The 18,482-nt window shown below is 38.0% G+C and overlaps 1 protein-coding gene and 1 non-coding gene across 4 annotated transcripts in view; one reads left to right on the forward strand and one right to left on the reverse strand.

The window, feature by feature from the left end:
- The window catches only part of ATP6V1H (ATPase H+ transporting V1 subunit H), a 95,809-nt gene that overhangs the window by 73,512 nt on the left and 3,815 nt on the right, over window positions 1–18,482 (reverse strand). For all 3 annotated transcript variants that reach the window (XM_032296082.1, XM_032296081.1, XM_032296083.1), the window contains 3 exons: window positions 17,216–17,318; window positions 13,576–13,665; window positions 1,171–1,284 (listed from right to left, as the gene is read on the reverse strand). In XM_032296082.1, the coding sequence (XP_032151973.1) occupies window positions 1,171–1,284; window positions 13,576–13,665; window positions 17,216–17,318 (307 nt within the window). The remainder of the gene's footprint in view (window positions 1–1,170; window positions 1,285–13,575; window positions 13,666–17,215; window positions 17,319–18,482) is intronic.
- On the forward strand, window positions 9,396–9,586 carry LOC116563644. The gene has a single exon (XR_004274492.1). It is a non-coding gene; the product is annotated as a U2 spliceosomal RNA (small nuclear RNA).

The raw sequence follows: 18,482 nt of genomic DNA on the forward strand, positions 1-18,482 counted from the left end.
ATGCTCAAAAATGTTTCACCGCCAGTGGCCCTTGATTTGAAAATTTTAAAAACATCTACTGAAACAAGAGCCTCTGGAGCTACCACATGCCCCCAACCAGCTCCTGCCATCCCCATCCCCATAGCCCAGTCCCCAGTGGGAATAGAGAAGGCTTGTTTGTACAAAGATTTATTCTCTCAACCCTGCTTTCAGACTCCATGAAAGATTCTGCAGCACTAGGGCTTCCAAACATAGCCTAAGTTTAAAACAGGAGTGTATTTAAGATACTGAAAAGCAATCAAGTAATTACTTAAAATAAAAATGAAACACAGTAGCTGCTTCAAAGTAAAATTTAATTTCTATATAGTAAAATGTGGTTAACCCCGCTACAAACACTGCAGAGCTATTTACACGTGAGAATTCTCCATAGGCTTTGATGCATTCCTTAGAGTCTACCAAACCTCAACTGTGTCATAGGAACCCTATCTCCCTCCAACTACCCATGTCCTTTCTCTACTGAACAATACTGAAAAGCTCATGTCATAGTAGTTACTCCTATGGGAACGGACAGGTTACTAAGTCCTAAAAGGTCCAGGTTTCTTTCTTACCTAAATGAGAATGTGATCACAATATTACCTGGCACTTTTTTTTTTTTTTTTTTTTTTTTTTGTAGAGTTGGAGTTTCGCTCTTGTTGCCCAGGCTGGAGTGCAATGGCGCGATCTCGGCTCATCGCAACCTCCGCGTCCTAGGTTCAGGCAATTCTCCTGCCTCAGCCTCCTGAGTAGCTGGGATTACAGGCACGCACCACCATGCCCAGCTAATTTTTTGTATTTTTAGTAGAGACGGGGTTTCACCATGTTGACCAGGATGGTCTCGATCTCTTGACCTCGTGATCCACCCATCTCGGCCTCCCAAAGTGCTGGGATTACAGGCGTGAGCCACCGCGCCCGGCTACCTGGCACTTTTAAAAAAATAATAAAAATTTTAAAATAAATCCCTTTCTTCTTTACATTTAAAAAGAAAAATCTAGCTGGGTACAGTGACTCACACCTGTAATCTCAACACTTTGGGAGGCTGAGGCAGGTGGATTGCTTGAGCCCAAAAGTTTGAGAACATCCTGGGCAACATAGTAAGACCCCCCTCTTTAAAACAAATTGAAAAGAAAAGAATTCAATCAATTCAAAATTTACCATATGAACAGTAAAGGGATCCTGGCGATTCAACATTGGCAGAAAGTAGGGCCACGCAGTGTTCTTGCTACGTCTTGCATAGTCGAAGAAAATGCTAACACGCTGATGATTTTCCTATAGAAAAGAAATGACATCACCAATCAGAACACATTTTGCTAAAGAATGTAATGATTATGCACCACTTCTCAACCTCCCATCAGTCTGTGTTCTTTTTTCGGTGTGTGTGTGTACGTGTGATTTGTCTCTCTGTCATTATTATTACAGGGCAGGGGGTAGGGATGGTGTTAAGGACCGATATTTTACTATTAAAATCACCTTTAATGATTATGATTATTTTAAATTACAAAGTATAAGACTATAAGTCACACTTCTCGGCCTGCACCTCTGACCTGATACTCCCAATGTAGCAGGTCTCCACCCACCACCGACGCCCTAGTGTGAGCACCTGGCTACCACATGAGGGAAATCAAAACCAAGAAGGAAGCAGGAAGAGCACCAAAAAAAAAAAAAAATGCACCTCAAACTACTAACAAACAGGCAAGGCAAACGGAATTAAATGAATCGCAAATGTTCAAGGTTACTTCTTAGCATATCATGGTAGAAAATTTGGGATAAATGAACACAGCAGAAAACAGCATATACTGGCAGTGGACCTAGAATCTGAGTAAGAGGAAATTCTTAGTTCCAATCATGAGAACTTCACCTCTCACCTAAATTTTCTCTACATATCACTGGCTGAGATCCACTTTCTGGTTCATTAAATGACTATAGCTGTTAAAATAGCAATACTTTTTTAAAAAAAATTTTTACGGCCGGGCGCGGTGGCTCAAGCCTGTAATCCTAGCACTGTGGGAGGCCGAGGCGGGTGGATCACGAGGTCAAGAGATCGAGACCATCCTGGTCAACATGGTGAAACCCCGTCTCTACTAAAAATACAAAAAATTAGCTGGGCATGGTGGCGCGTGCCTGTAATCCCAGCTACTCGGGAGGCTGAGGCAGGAGAATTGCCTGAACCCGGGAGGCGGAGGTTGCGGTGAGCCGAGATCGCGCCATTGCACTCCAGCCTGGGTAACTAGAGCGAAACTCCGTCTCAAAAAAAAAAAAAAAAAAAAAAAAAAAAAATTTTTTACTACACCACCATATCAGCAGTAATACTTTTTATTTCTGCTTAAACTTTTATTTATTTCCATAGGTTACTGGGGAACAGGTGGTATTTGGTTGCATGAGTAATTTCTTTAGCAGTGGTATGTGAGTAGTAATACCTTTTTAAAAGCACAAATAGCCGCATAAACAAAAATTCCTATTTTCAGATTAACATTTAATTACTTTTAAATTTAGTGGTTTTTTATTGGTTAATATTGGTCTATACTAATAATTACCTATTCGAGGAATAGCCTACTGTTTCCTTAGTTAATGAGTCATTATTGTTTACAGTAACAATTGAAATGGTTGTAATAATGATTTTATCAAGGAACCCAAAATTCAGATGAGCCATCATTGCTTCACTGGTAGAGGCACCCAGGTTACAAAGCTTTAAGAGAACAAGGATAAAGAAATCCTTCCAGTCAGGTACACTTAGCAACTACTGTTGATACCCAGGCATAGAAAAGAATTTAATCCTCAAAATCATGTGCTAAAAATTCAGCATGTGAGGAAATATAAGCAATTCTGTTCAAAAGCATTTTGTTCAGAACCGATAAGGATGAAATGATAGGATTAAAAAACAGAAAAAAATTATTATAAATAGCCCAAGAAATCAAATGATAAAGATGGATGTAAACATCCCCATGTAACTAAAATTTTACAAACAAAATCAATTGCTAAAATATAATGAGGGCCAAGTGCAATACCTCACACCTGCAATCCCAGCACTTTGAGAGGCCAAGCAGGAGGGCTGCTTGAGCCCAGGAGTTCAAGACCAGCCTGGGCAACATGGTGAAACCCCATCTCTACAAAAAATAAAAAATTAGCCAGGTACGGTGGCACACGCCTAGAGTCCCAGCTACTCAAGAGACTGAGGTACAAGCATCACTTGAGACCAGGAGATCGAGGTTGCATGAATTAGTTGGGTGTAGTAGCACATGCCTGTAATCCCAGCTGCTACTCTGGAGGCTGAGGCATGAGAACAGCTTGAACTTGGGAGGTGGAGGTTGCATGAGCTGTGATCACACCACTGCACTTTAGCCTGAGTGACAGAGCAAGACCCTGTCTCAAGAAAACAAAAATGAAATAAAAGAATAAGAATATATACATTGGACCGAGCACATCGGCTCACACCTGTAATCCCAGGACTTTAGGAGGCTGAGGAAGGCAGATCACTTGAGTCAGGAGTTTGAGACCAGCCTGGCCAACATGGTGAAACCCCATCTCTACTGAAAATGCAAAAATTGGTCGGGCATGCTGGTGCGTGCCTTTAGTCCCAGCTACTTGGGAAGCTGAGGCAGGAGAATCACTTGAACCTGGGAGGGTGGAGGTTGTAGTGAGCCCAGATTGTGCCACTGCACTCCAGCCTCAGCAATAAAGCAAGATTCTATCTCAAAAAAAAAAAAAAAAAAGCATATATATGTTGTTCATTGAACTGGTGGATGAGAATAGTACCAGCTACCTAAATCTGAATCTCTCCACTGATCCTTCATAAATACAGGTTGACAAAATGATCAAATAAAACTATATAAAATCCATGCCCTCAGGATAACAAAAAAACACAGAATCCACATTAGTAATTAACCATAATAAAAGAAACACCAAATCCCAGCAAAGCTGTGTCATACTCCACCACAAGCTTTTGTGGATTATAAGGTACATCTGAAAAATGTGTGCAGAAGGAAGGACATGGGCATATGAAGAGGTGCTAAGGTGGATCTACAATCACCACCAGAAAACAAAATAAATTCTAACTGTGAAGAAACTGAAAAAGATGAATGGTAGACCAGAGCCTGGACTACAGGAAGTAGGTAGAACTCTTGGAAAAGCATCACTTTTGAGGAAGAAAGAAGAAGAAAGAAGGAGGAGAAGGGAGGAGGAGGAGAAGGGAGAAGGAGGAGGAAAAGAAAGAAGAAAGAAGAAGAAAGGGGGAGGGGGAAGCAGCAGCAGCAGCAGCATCTTTAAAAGATTGGGTGGTAAAAAGAAAAAGAAACAAAAGGGAAAACTAGGGTTCTGCAAGACAAAATGAGACCAAAAAAAAAAAAAACTCCAAGGACACACAATCAACCTCCCACCAAAAGAAAGTTATCTATTAAAGAAACCAGCAGCCTTGGCATATAGTGAGAGCCTTATCTCTACAAATAAAAAATTTCAAAACTTAGTCAGGTGTGGTGGTGAGTGCCTGTATTTCCAGCTACTCAAGCGGCTGAAGTGGGAAGACTGTTTGAGCCCAAGAGTTTGAGGTGACAGTGAGTTACAAAGGCACCATTGCACTCCAGCCTGGGAGACAGAGTGAGATCTTGTCTCAAAAAAAGAAAAAGACAGAAAGAAAAGAAAAGAGAAAAGGGAAAGAAAAAAAAAAAAGGCCAGGCACAGTGGCTCATGCCTGTCATCCCACCACTTGGGAGGCCGGGGCAGGTGAATCGCCTGAGGTCAGGAGTTTAAGACCAGCCTGGCCAATGTGGTGAAACCCTGTCTCTACTAAAAATATAAAAATTAGCCAGGTATGGTTGCACACACCTGTAATCCCAGCTACTCAGGAGGCTGAGGCAGGAGGATCCCTTGAGTCCAGGGGGCAGAGGTTGCAGTGAGCCAAGATCATGCCACTGCATTCCAGCCTAGACAAGAGTGAAACTCCATCTCAATTAAAAAGGAAATAAAGAAAGCAAGGAAGGGTGGGGGGAGAGAGAGAGAGAATAAAACAAACTGAGTATCAAAAGGAAAAAAAAAAAAAAAAGTCAGGCAGTAGCTCACACCTGTAATTACAGCACTTTGGGAGGCCGAGGCAGGTGGATCATTTGAGGTCAGGAGTTCTAGATCAGCCTGACCAACATGGTGAAACCCTGTCTCTACTAAAAATAAAACAAAGTTAGCCAGGTGTGGTGGCACATGCCTGTAGTCCCAGCTACTCAGGAGGCAGGCAGGAGACTCATTTGAACCCAGAAGATGGAGGCTGCAATGAGCCAAGATCATGCCACTGCACTCCAGCCTACACAGTGGAATGAGACTCCATCTCAGGTGCAATGGCTCACACCTGAATCCCAGAATTCTGGAAGGCCAAGCCTGGCAGGCAGAGTTCTTGAGGCCAGTAGTTCAAGACTAGACTGGCCAACACGGCGAAATCCCATGTCTACTAAAAATACAAAAATTAGCTGGGTGTGGTAGCACACGCCTGTAATCCCAGCTACTACTCTGGAAGCTGAGGCATGAGAACTGCTTGAACTTGGGAAATGGAGGCTGCAGTGAGCTGAGATGGCACCACTGCACTCTAACCTGTGCAACAAAGTGAGACCCTGTCTCAAAGAAAAAAAAAGAGAAAAAAATAGTACTCCTGAATGACGAATTTTGTACACCACTCAAATCCATGACATGAGTAGACAAAAGAACCCAACGCAGATACAAAACTACCATAAAAAAGAAACCGAACGATGCAAATCAAAAGATCTCAGGTGATGAAATTTGTCTCCCAAAAATATAACCACAAAACAAAACTATAATATAACAATGCAAACCGAATTAAATATCCTCAAACAACATCTGGAAAGATAAGATACAACCTTGACTCAGAAATTCAAAACCACAGCTGAGAATTTGTCCCTAATAAAGGAAAATTTAAAAACAGCTGATTGAATTCAGGTAAGAAATGAAAAAAGAGCAAAACGGTCTCAAAAATTAAAACTAAATTATAAGTTGTTCAACAGAGAACAGACTCAAAAGTCAAAGAACTGTGAACCAGAAATCCTATATCAGCCTAGCTTAATCAAGAGATCCCTGGGAAAACGTCAGCAAAAGAACCAGTGGTAAAAATTTAATATAACAAAACAAAGGTGGGAACAAGCGTAGAATGATAATATGTAAATGTTGTATGTTCTGACAAAGTAAAAAATAGTCACTAAAAACTTAGAGAGGAAAAGTAGAATAAGTTCATTGTTGCAAATAAAAAAAAAAATACTATTAAAAATGATAAACCAAATAATTAAGGAATAAAAGAGGGGATTCATGGCATTAAAGGGATATAAATACAAAGATAACCAACAGAACAAACAGAAAACTTCCTAAATGCCAAAAAGTTTAATAAAAATGCAAACAAAACACATAATGGAGAATAAAACAGTAATGCACACAGTAATTGTAACAGTATAACAGTTGAGACCAAATTTCTTAGTAATATTCATAAATGTGAATGCCTTAATTTAAAAAAAAAAAAAAGGGGGGGGGGCTTTCAACTTGCAAAGCAATACCCAAATCTATACTGTATACAAAAGACTTATCTAAAACAAAATGATTCACTTAAAAAACGGACAGGGAAAGATACGCAGACAAGTAGAAACAAGAAGAAGCCATGAGTTGCTATACCAGTATCAAAGTAGAATTTAAGCCAAAATATATTAAGTGGGATACTTTTTAATGATAAATGCCACAATTTACTGTAGATATAATACTAATGTGTATATATATGCACCAAATACAGCATCCACCTTTATAAAGTGAAAACTACAAAAGATATTAGAAAAAAATAGTAAAAAAAAAAAAAAAATGCATTTATAAGGGGAGACTTTTAACTTACCACTCATAGTACAAAAAAAAGCAGACCACAAAAGAAGTAGACAAAACATAAAGGTATAGAAAACCTATATCCTAATTATTAACATAATCAATAAAGTAGATCTTATAAATATAAATCAAACTTACACCCCATAAAAAAGAATATATCGTCTCAAGTACACCTGGTACATCTACAAAAATGATCATATACTAATGAAGAAAAAAAAAAATCAGTAAATTCCATAAAGTAGAAATGTTTTTAAAACATGATAAAGCTCGAAATCAATAACAAAATGTTTTAATGCATTTCTACCTGAAAATTAAAATATATAAATATTAAACAACCCTCTGTGAAAGATAACATAGAAACTGAATTAAGAAAATCCTAAATCACTACACATCAGATCGAAGAGATATACTTTAAGTAGTAATCAAAGGAAAATGTATATCTTTAAATACTTTTTTTTTTTTTGCCCAGGCTGGAGTGTAATGACACAATCTCAGCTCACTGCAACCTCCTTTGCAATTCAAGTGATTCCCAGGTTCAAGTGATTCACCTGCCTCAGCCTACCAAGTACTTGGAATTACAAGCGTGCATCACCATACCCAGCTAATTTTGTATTTTTAGTACACTGTATTTGTATTTTCACCATGTTGGCCAGGCTGGTCTCGAACTCTTGCACTCACGATGCACCCACCTCGGTCTCCCAAAATGCTGGAATTACAAGCATGAGCCACCATGCCCAGACAATATTTATTTCTTCTTAATAAAAGAATGGAAATTAAATTCCCAGTTCAAAATGCTAGAAAAACAAGGTAACAAAAAATAAAAAAGAGAAAGGGAGGAATATAATAAAGCCAAAAGCAGAAACTAAGGTAGAGAACAGAAAAGCTATGTAGATCAATTATTATGAAAATCCTGACTGAAAAAAATTAACAAAATGGGGGAGAAACACTAGTTAATCAAGAAAAAAAAGCAGAAAGCACAAATATGCAAAATAAGAAATGACATGAGCGACATAATATGGAAACAGAGAAAAAAATTTTGAAGCATAACATTTAGTAAGATTACATACAGTCTTCTATGAAAATAAATGTAAAAGCTTCAATATAATAATTTCCAAAGAAAATACAGGTTACCAAATTATCACCATTTGAGATAGAAAGCTTCAAATGACCATCTCCTGTAAAGACACAGAGAAAGCTATCAAAGAATTACCAAACCAAAAAACAGCAGGTTCAGATGTATTCACAAGGGAACTTTACCAAAACTTGGCCTTTGTAGTCCTAATGCCACATAAATTATTGCAAAGCACAAGCAAATAAAGAAAAATCTCCAAATTCTTTTTATAAAGCAAGTATAACGCTAATACCTAAACCAAATCAAGAAAGCAAAAAAAATAAAATGAAATTATAAACCAATAATACATATGAACACTGAGGCAAAAATCCTAAATAACAGAAAAGAGAATTTGATATCATATCAAGAAAATAAAGACATATAACCAAGTGGGATTTAACCTCAAATGCAAGGTTGGTTCAGTATTAGAAAATCCATTACTATAATTCACTATATTTATATACCTAAGGAGAGGGAAAAAAAGTCATTCTATTATCTATGTAGACGTCCGGAGAATAATAGCCTTTAACAAAATTCAACACCTATTCTTTCCAATTTTAGTATATGTGCTGCTGAAGCGAGCACAACACCTATTCTTAATAATAGCACTCAAAAAATAAGAACTGACAAGTTCTTATAACCCATAAGAATTTAAAAAGAAGCAAAATCACCTGTTTTATAACCCATAAGAACTGAAAAACAAGTAAAATAATCTGTTTTTGCAGAATGTACCTTTATAAATTAGAGGAAAATTCAATCACAAAAGTAATTCAAATAAAAGAATTCACTAAGGTACCAAAACAGAAAATATGCAGAGATCAATGACTTTCACATACATTAACAAAAGTTCAGAGATAAAATGGAAAAGAAATGCTATTTTTAACAGTAATAGTAAGATAAAATACTAAGGCATAAACTTAACAAGAAATGTTACAAAACCATTATGTGACAATTGCAACATTCCTGAAGACACAGACATATACCTAACAAAAAGAAAGGCATACCTTGTCCTTGCACAGAAGAATTCAGTACAAGGGGAGAGGCATCCACCACTGCCGACAAATGACATCATTTCTCCCCAAGTTAACTTACAAACTTATTACTAGTTTTTTTAATAGAGACAGTGTCTCACTATGTTGCCCAAGCCGGCTTCAAACTCCTGCCTTCAAGCAAGCCTCCCACCTCAGCCTCCTACGGTGCTAGAAGTACAAGCTTGAGCCAGTGCCAGGCCTTGCTTTTTTTTTTTTTTAATAGTAACTTACAGATTTAACACAACTTGGTAATAATACCAACAAACTTTTTCATAGATCATATAAGCTGACACTTCATTTTATACAAGAAAAAAACCAACAATCAAGAATACCCAAGCAATACTGAGGGCAAAAAAAAAACTGCGAAGGGAACTAGTCATAAGATCCTCGCTTCTCGGCCTTTTGGCTAAGATCAAGTGTAGTATCTGTTCTTATCAGTTTAATATCTGATACGTCCTCTATCCGAGGACAATATATTAAATGGATTTTTGGAAATAGGAGATGGAATAGGAGCTTGCTCTGTCCACTCCACGCATCGACCTGGTATTGCAGTACTTCCAGGAACGGTGCACACCCTTACGGGGAAAATAAATAAATAAATAAATAAACAAACAACAACAAAAAAAAAACTGGGTGGTGCTAGAACATGAATACACAGGCATTCCAGAAGCAAAGTATAAAAGGTACAGAAATAAACCCAGTTATACAGGGAGGTTTAATGTTAAAGGCAGCATCTCCAACACTATGGCAAAGACTGACAGCTTAACAAATGGTGCTACAATTACTGAATGGCAATTTGGAAATAAAATTAGGCACACGCCTTACACCATAGACAAGAATCAACTCTAAGCAGGCCAAACATCTACCTAAACATGAAACTATACAAGTATTACAAAAAAACCTTGGTGAATTCCACTATAAACTCAAGTATAAGGAAAAGTTTTCTATTCCTCAAAATCTAGATTTTAAAAAAATTCTGATAAATTAAGACCACATAAAAAATAAAAATAAAATTGTTTTACCCTGTGAAAAATATTATAAGCTAAGACAAAAGGTAAATAACAAACAGGGAAAAAATATTTCCACTTTATATCAGAGATATATGTCCTACCAAGACCAGCTCGGCTGTGGAGAGCCCCTACCCAGGCGGCACTGAAGGCATTAAGAAGCAGACACCCAGACAGAACAGCAAAGTGGGACTGTTTGGGGGCCAACAGCCTTCTGAGCTGACAGCCTCAGGGGGCTGACAGCATTCTGGGCTGAGGGCCTCGGGCAGACACTGACCCACGTAGTTATTCTCTCTGAACAGGTGATTATTATTAACAAATAGGTGTTCTGTGTTTTCTCATAGAACCGAGATAAACTAGGTAGGCAGCTGGTGCCTGCTTACCACTAATCACATACAAACTAAAAAGTATTCTCCAAGTGGGAGCCACGGGGCAGGGTCACATACCTCGTGCTTAAAGACTTGTTTTAACTGGTGTACGATATACATATACTGTTTTACTATGTTAGAATGCCCCAAGCACCTTTCCACTTGGCAGGGGGCCAGCCAGGTTTTCCTTGCCATCATTCTCAGCAAACAATATAATTTATCATACACTCGGCATTTCTCAACAATGCCCAATACATAAAGAACTCTTAAAAATAAAATGGGCAAAGACATGAACAAACAACTCAGGGAAAAAATGTAAAAGCAACCTTTAAGATCATCTGAAGATGTTCAACCTTGGATACCATTCTGATAGGCAAAAATGTAACAGCTTGACAATATCCTCTGTTGAGAAGGTTGCAGGGAACGAGGCACTCACACACTGCTGATGAGAATGCAAAATAAAACACCTGGCAATATCTTAACAAACTACATATTGAGTTCCCTCTTACCCAGCAATCCCATTTCTAAGGATTTATCATGAAATACATACCCAACAACACAAAAATACATTTGCACAAGGTTATTCTTTGCTTCATGATTTCTACCCAACCACAATATCCATTATTATATCAGAGGCTGAGTAAACTATGGTACTTTCACTAATGGGGTACCATGTAGCTGTCAAAAACAGAACAGGGAGGTGAGATCTCTATGAACTGACAAGTAATGACTTCTGACATATTTGGTTAAGTGAAACAAGCAAAAAATAAGAGACCATATCTAGTAAATGTTTTGTAGAAATAAGAGGGGGAAGTAAGAAAATATACATGTGTCTGCCTATCTATGTTCACAGAAAAAAAAATTATATTGGGCTGAGCACAGTGGCTCATATCTGTAATGCCAGCACTTTGGGAGGCCAAGGCGGGAGTTCAAGACCACCTTTGCAAACATGGTGAAATCCCATCTCAACTAAAAAAAAACACAAAAATGAGACAGGCGTAGTGGCAGGTGCATGTAAGCCAGCTACTCAGGAGGCTGAGGCAGTAGAATTGCTTGAACCCAGAAGGCGGAGGTGGCAGTGAGCTGAGATCGCACCACTGCATTCCAGCCTGGGCAACAGAGCAAGACCCTATCTCAAAAAAATAAATAAAAATAATAATAATAATAAAATACACAAGGATGAGGGAAAAACTAAAATAGAATACAACAGAAACAAATGACTCACAGTATTTCATGAAAAATAACATAACCACTCTGAAACTTAAACACAACACTCTGACTACATATCCTCAGTTTAAAACAAAAAAACTAAAAACAAATACTGAACTCTAGGTAAAAGGCTTGGATTTTGTATGTATATGTTTCTTTCAACTCTTATTTTAGGTTCAGGGGTCCATGTGCCAGTGTGTTATATAGGTAAACTCATGTCAGGGGTATGTTGTACAGATTATTTCATAATCCAGGTACTGTACTAAGCCTAGTACTCAATAGTTGTTTTTTTCTAATCCTTTCCGTTCTCCCATCCCCCACCCTCAAGTAGACCCAGTGTCTGTTGTTCCCCTCTTTGTGTCCACGTGTTCTCATCATTTAGTTCCCACTTATAATTGAGATCATGGGGTATTTGGTTTTCAGTTCCTGTGTTAGTTTACCAAGGATAATGACCTCCAGCTCCATCCATGTTCCTGCAAAGGACATGATCCTGTTCTGTTTTATGGCTGCATAGTATTCCATGGAGCATACGTACGTTATCTTTATCCAATCTGCCACTGATGAACATTCAGATTGATTCTGTCTTTGCTAATGGGAACAGCGCTGCAATGAACATACATGTGTGTGTGTCTTTAGGGCTGCACCATTTATATTCCTTTGGGTATCTACCCAGCAATGGGATTGGTGGGTCAAATAGTAGTTCTGTTTTTAGCTCTTTGAAGACGCACCACACTGCTTTCCTCAGTGATTGAGTTGCATGAGCCCACAACTCTGAAACTATTTTCTGTGTATTATAGTGTAGAACAAACAAGTAAATACACTGAGGATAAGGGCAACTCACAATCTCACTGTTACAGAAGAGGAATGCATATGGGAAAGAGAGACAAGAACGAACCCTGTGGTGCTCAGCTGACATGTAATGGGAGCTACCAGCATGTCATGGTGTTAATTTACAGATAGGAACATGTGAACAGTCACTGGGGATATGAGCAACCACGGTCCGCATGCTGACTCACAACTCCCTCATTCTAGGCGCAGTCCCATACAGTAACCAACATAACCATGGCAGATCATAACATTCACTTTTTTCTAAACCTTACTGTTTTAAATGAAAAAGTGCTCAGAGAAACCAAGGTCATTCTCAGAGAGGCCTGATACTGATCATTCCTCACATTATAAAATCACTAGATTCCTGTAAAGGACATGATGATCCCTAGGAAGACAGCACCATTCTGCCCAACCTTTGTATTCCCAATAATAGCACAGTGCTTGGTGAAAAGCAGGCCATCAGTAAATTTTTTCTTCCTTCTAAGTTAACAGAATCACCCTCCCTAAACACCCAGACTGATTCTTTCCTTCAAGTCTCTTGAAACACTCAGCAGCTGGAAGACCTAGCTCATAAGAACTGCTCTACATACCAACAATCTAAGCCTAGATTATATTCTAGTGTAAAATATATAAACATAAATAAAGGAGTCCTCTATAATTGGCTTCAGGGATGGTAATGCATAAAATAGGAACTGTACAAAACTGGAAGAGTTTCTGATGATAAGCAAACTGTTCCCAAAAGGAACGAAAGCACCGAACCTCCAGGGTCTGGCACTGGCCTAGAACATATGAGCACTGGAATGTGGTGACTGACTGAATAAGAAGGAGCCGTAGCAGCTGTAAGTACACAGGGTATCCAGAAAGCCTCAGGTGCTTCACCAAGCTTTGCTGGCATTCAACAAAACCCTCTCAGGTATCTCAGAAAAATATACATATTGATTACTTGGTATTCTGAAAAACAAAAATAGCCTGTGTGGGGGTATCTCTGTCTTTAGCTCTATCAGCAAATTACAACCCACATAAATGAGAAAAATATATTATCACACTCTAGAAGAGTACCAGTGCTTTAAGTGAAATCTCACCAAAAATGTTGCTACTGTGAGGTACACGAAAAGATGAAGTCACCAAATGTGTTAAGTAAAGGATACACCCACCTGCAGCATGTCATCCACCATCGTGAGTATATACTGAACGGTCTGTTCTTTGGAGATATGAGTCATCAGATTTATAAATGTTTTAGCACACTAAAAAAAAAAAAAATGAAATTAATATTATTGTTTTTATTTGCAAACACAACATTCAGTGAAACATTGTTTCTCTTTCCATAAATTAGAATTCAAATACTACTAACCAATAAATTTTACTAAAAAACGTATACCTTTTACAAATATTATGATGAAGTATGGGAGGATCTTACTATGACTTACATCAGCTGTAATCATATCTAGTGATAATTTTCAGAATGTTTACTATTTTTAAATAGATATACCTAGCCACTAATAACTCTTGATTACCCACGAAAGCATGAAGTTATATAGGCAAGCAAAATTACAATCAGTTTTGAGTACTTTATTTGTTGCACTTAAAGGGAACAGAACACTAGAGCAACAAGAGTACTGGAGATTGGAATCAGAAGGCCCTGCCCTGCCTCCATTCTACAGCATATCAGCTATATGACAGCCTCTCCATAATTCAATAAACTGGGCCAACAATAGCATCTTCCCCAGGATTGTTGTGAGAATCAGACCAATTTGTACATGAGGCTCCTTCAGCCAACCAGGCCCCTCTGACAGGCAGCAGAATTGGACCTTATTATGGGGCCAGGTTTAAACTCAGCATATAAATCAAACAGGGTGCAAATCAAAACACTCTATAAAAACCCCTTAAATCACCCTCAAAAAACATGGTTTAAAGTATGCAGCATCATTCGGCAATAGGTTTGGAGTCATACTTTGAAAAACTTCTCCACCCTAAGGATGTATAAAGTGAAGTGCATTTCACTCAGTACCCATTCATTCAATAAATCCCCAATGTAACAAAAGGGCATGTGATAAAAGTCCTGCTATAAAAAAATGGAGACCTTATCAAAATCATATTCATCCTGGAACTTGTGCTTATCTATGAATCACGTCTTCCATGGATAGACAGTCCACTCACCATACTGAATGCAAAAAGTTAACAGGAACAAATAATTGGGTTTTTTAATCAAAACATTAAAGCAGTAACACTTTAACCTCTTTAAGCAAAGAAAAAAAAAAGAAAACAAAGATACAAGCTACCCATGGTATTTCTGTCAGAACTCTTTGCAGATATACTGCCATTTTGTTTAGATAAAAAGTTTCCTGGCATCTGCCCCATAAAAGGCCCATCACATCAGACACTGCAATTAAGAAAGAACTGTTTTTGCACACTTAACAAGAAACAGGTTTTTTAAAATGGAAAAAAAAGAAAAGGGCTGTTTTAACTCCTAACTTAAGGGAAAAGTCTTATTAACACACATCCCCAGTGTCACCAGGCACATGGCAGGGACTCAGTGTGCATGTACTGAACAAATAGTGAATGAGCTGCATGCTCCATTGTACATGCAGCTGGGGTCGGGAAGCTTTTTCAAAGGATGACACCAACAGCAGACATCACAAAGAAAGGAAAGAACTAGATTTCATTACACAACTTCAATATGCCAAAGAGCCCCATAAACCAAGTTAAAAATTCAACAATCTGGGAAATGATGGCATGCACAAAGCTGGTATACTTAAAACATAAAAGAATCTGACTAATCAGTAAGATTAAAAACACTTCCACAGACAAGTAAATAAAAAACATACAGCCATATGTTTTTTAACAATGGGGTTAGTTCTGAGAAACTCACTTAACAATGGGGATAGTTCTGAGAAATTCACCAACAGGCAATTTCCTTGTTGTGTGAGCATCCTAGAGTGTACTTAAACCCAGATGGTAGCACCTACTACATACCTAGGCTTTATGGTAGAGCCTATGGCTCCTAGGCTGCACACCTGCCCAGTCTGTAACTGTACCGAGTACTGCAGGCAACTGTAACACAATGCTAAGTATTTGTGTGTCTAAACATAAACATAGAAAATATACAGTAAAAACACGGTAGTATAATCTTATAGGACCACGGCTGCATACACAGTCCGACACCTACCAAAACATGTTTATGTAGTCAACACATGACAGTATAGAATCAATTGATACGGGTACAAAAGGTGCCAAAAACCATCTGACAATGCATAACACTATTACATTAAGATACTATCTTTCGGCCGGGCGCGGTGGCTCACATCTGTAATCCAAGCACTTTGGAGGCCAAGGCGGGTGGATCACCTGAGGTCAGGAGTTCAAGACCAGCCTGACCAACATGGTGAAACCTCGTCTTTAAAAAAAAAAAAAAAAAGATACCATCTTTCACCTATCAAAATGACCAAAAGATGAATGGCTAGACTCCGAGTGGGTGCTGGAGCAGGGGAGCATGGGCCCTCCCATATACTGCTGGCAGGATCTGCAAACTGGTACAATCTAACAAGAGGGCATTCTCATTATATCAAAAACTCTCACATGCCCAAATAGTTTAATCAATAATTACACTTCATTTTTTTGTTTTTTGTATTTTTAGCAGAGATGGGGTTTCACCATGTTGGCCAGGCTGGTCTCAAACTCCTGGCCTCAAGTGATCTGCCCTCCTCAGCCTCCCAAAGTGATGGGATTACAGGCCAGATAATTGCATTTCTAAAATTTATTACAAGAAGATTACTAAATGTTCATCTTAAAACAGAAAAAAATGGAAGTAGCCAAAATATGCAACAGTATAGAATTAGTTTAGATCATTATGGTTCATCCATTAAACGGAAAATTACACAATGGAACTTTCCATAAATGGAAACTAATAATTAATTATTTTAAATGCCACAGAAACATCTTTATAGGCATAGTAGGAGAGGGAAGAACATACAGTTAAACGAAGAAAACAAAGCTATATACATATCACCCCTTTTGTAAAAAGTTCACATTTGTAGAAATAAGTGTGTACGTTATATGCACAGAAAAACATTTAGAAAGGCATACACTAAGGGTTAACAAGTCATCTTGAACAGAGAAATATTAGGTAGACTAACTTTTCTCTTTTGCTTAATAGTATTTTATTTTTCTACAATAAATGTATCACAAAAGAAGGTAAAACATCAATATATGTAACTAAACATTTTAAACCACTGTATATGAAAAACCCCACAACACTTCAAAGATAAATAGTAAAGTTTGCTATAAATGCGGCAAAGAGTAATAGATTTTGTATGTAAAAAGACTGTATAAGAAAAGGTAATAAAACCCCATAGATTAAAAAAAATAGAATGCCCCCAAAAAAATTTTTCAAAGAAAATATATTTAATGAATCAACAGGAAAATAATGTAATCCCATGTCATCAAAGTGATAAGATGTCCCTTTTAACTTAGCAAATTCAAAGATTTTCAATTATATTAGGTATTTCAAACATTACTAGTAAGAATATGAAGTGGAAAAATTATCTTAAAAAAAGTTAAGCAACTTTTAAAACATAATATACTCTGAAACAGTAATTTCTTTTCCAGAAATTTGTCTTCTAGGAGTATATTCTAAGAAGATATTTAGAAATGCAGAAAAGGATGAAGGTAAACATATTCAATATAACATTTTTTCCAAATTAACAAGAAAACCGGAAGTCACTTATAATCACTAAGATTTTCCTAAACTTTTGGATGACACAGGCGAGTGTTCATTATACAGTGTTTATCGATCACCTGGCTGCCTTCAGTTTGAAGCATCTCTTGCTTCTCTTCAGGACTTCGTTTCATTTCAAACCTCTGAATAAACTCACAATCTTCAGCAGAAATCATCTGTCCCCTAGAAAGTAAGAATAAGATGTTTTGTTCAGTAAGAGATGAATATGTAAGCAAGTGACAGAGGAATTTTCAGTCTTTCTCTTCTCTCCTTGGCAGCAAACCACAAGGGCTGATGCGAGAGACCTGGCATCAGACAGACCTGAATTCAACCTGATCTAATTTATCTGCAAAATGCGAACAATTATCACATTGCCACTAAGGGGCTGTATTGAAGATGAAATTAAATTCACATAAGGTGGTGAGTAGCACCTGGCAAACAGGAAGCATTCAGTAAAATGTCATCTCTCAGCACTACCCAGAGTCCCACCCTTATTCCCCTTTTCAAGCCAAACAATTCACATGACTTTCTAATTTATCAAGTCCAAAGCCACTTTATATGAATTTCTACGGCCATTTTTCTCTAGCATATTCTTTCCATCCAGACCAAAAAAGGGGAGGGAAAAGCTGATTTTCCTCCTCTCTGGAGAACAACTGCCCATCCTGATCCCACACTCTGTTATTTTCCTCCTTATCTTCCAGGGCTCACTTCATCACTGGCTCTTCACCCTTCAAGGCTCCTCCCCAGCACTCGATCACTGAAATCTTGCTTTTGATTTCCAAACTACTTCCTGTAAGAGATTCAGTCAAGACTCCCACCTTCCCTCTCACTCAATCATCTCCACTGTCTTCTACTTCCAGAGATAGTCTTACCATTTTCAAAGTCAGTATCCTTACCACTGTTATATTCCCCAGTAGTGAGGATGCTGACTTTGAAAATGGTGAGACAATCTCAGGAGGTAGAAGGCACACAGCTCAACTTTCCCAACTTCTCCACTCCTCAGGGACTCCAACATCTCACAGCAAACCCCATCCTAATCTCTAAATACAGACCCTACCCATTCATTTATGTACTGTCTAGTTATTAAGAAAAAGCTTAATCAAATATAAATGCATGTTTCAAATACCACATTTTCATAATAACATGTTAATTTGTGAGGGAAAAAAGCATACTGAGCTCTCAACACTAGGGAGCTCTTCCACAGGTCTTATTATCTCAGTATAGAATGTGATAGAAGATTCCCTAATTCTTCGCGTTGTGTCCAGCCTCCAACAATCTGTAAGCTCTTTAATGAGAGACACATTTCACACTCACTAGTGCCCACACATGAACAGGCTCAACAGGCAA

This window comes from Sapajus apella, unplaced genomic scaffold, assembly GCF_009761245.1.
Source record: "Sapajus apella isolate SASKATOON/1434 unplaced genomic scaffold, GSC_monkey_1.0 scaffold35, whole genome shotgun sequence".
NCBI classification, from domain to species: domain Eukaryota; kingdom Metazoa; phylum Chordata; class Mammalia; order Primates; family Cebidae; genus Sapajus; species Sapajus apella.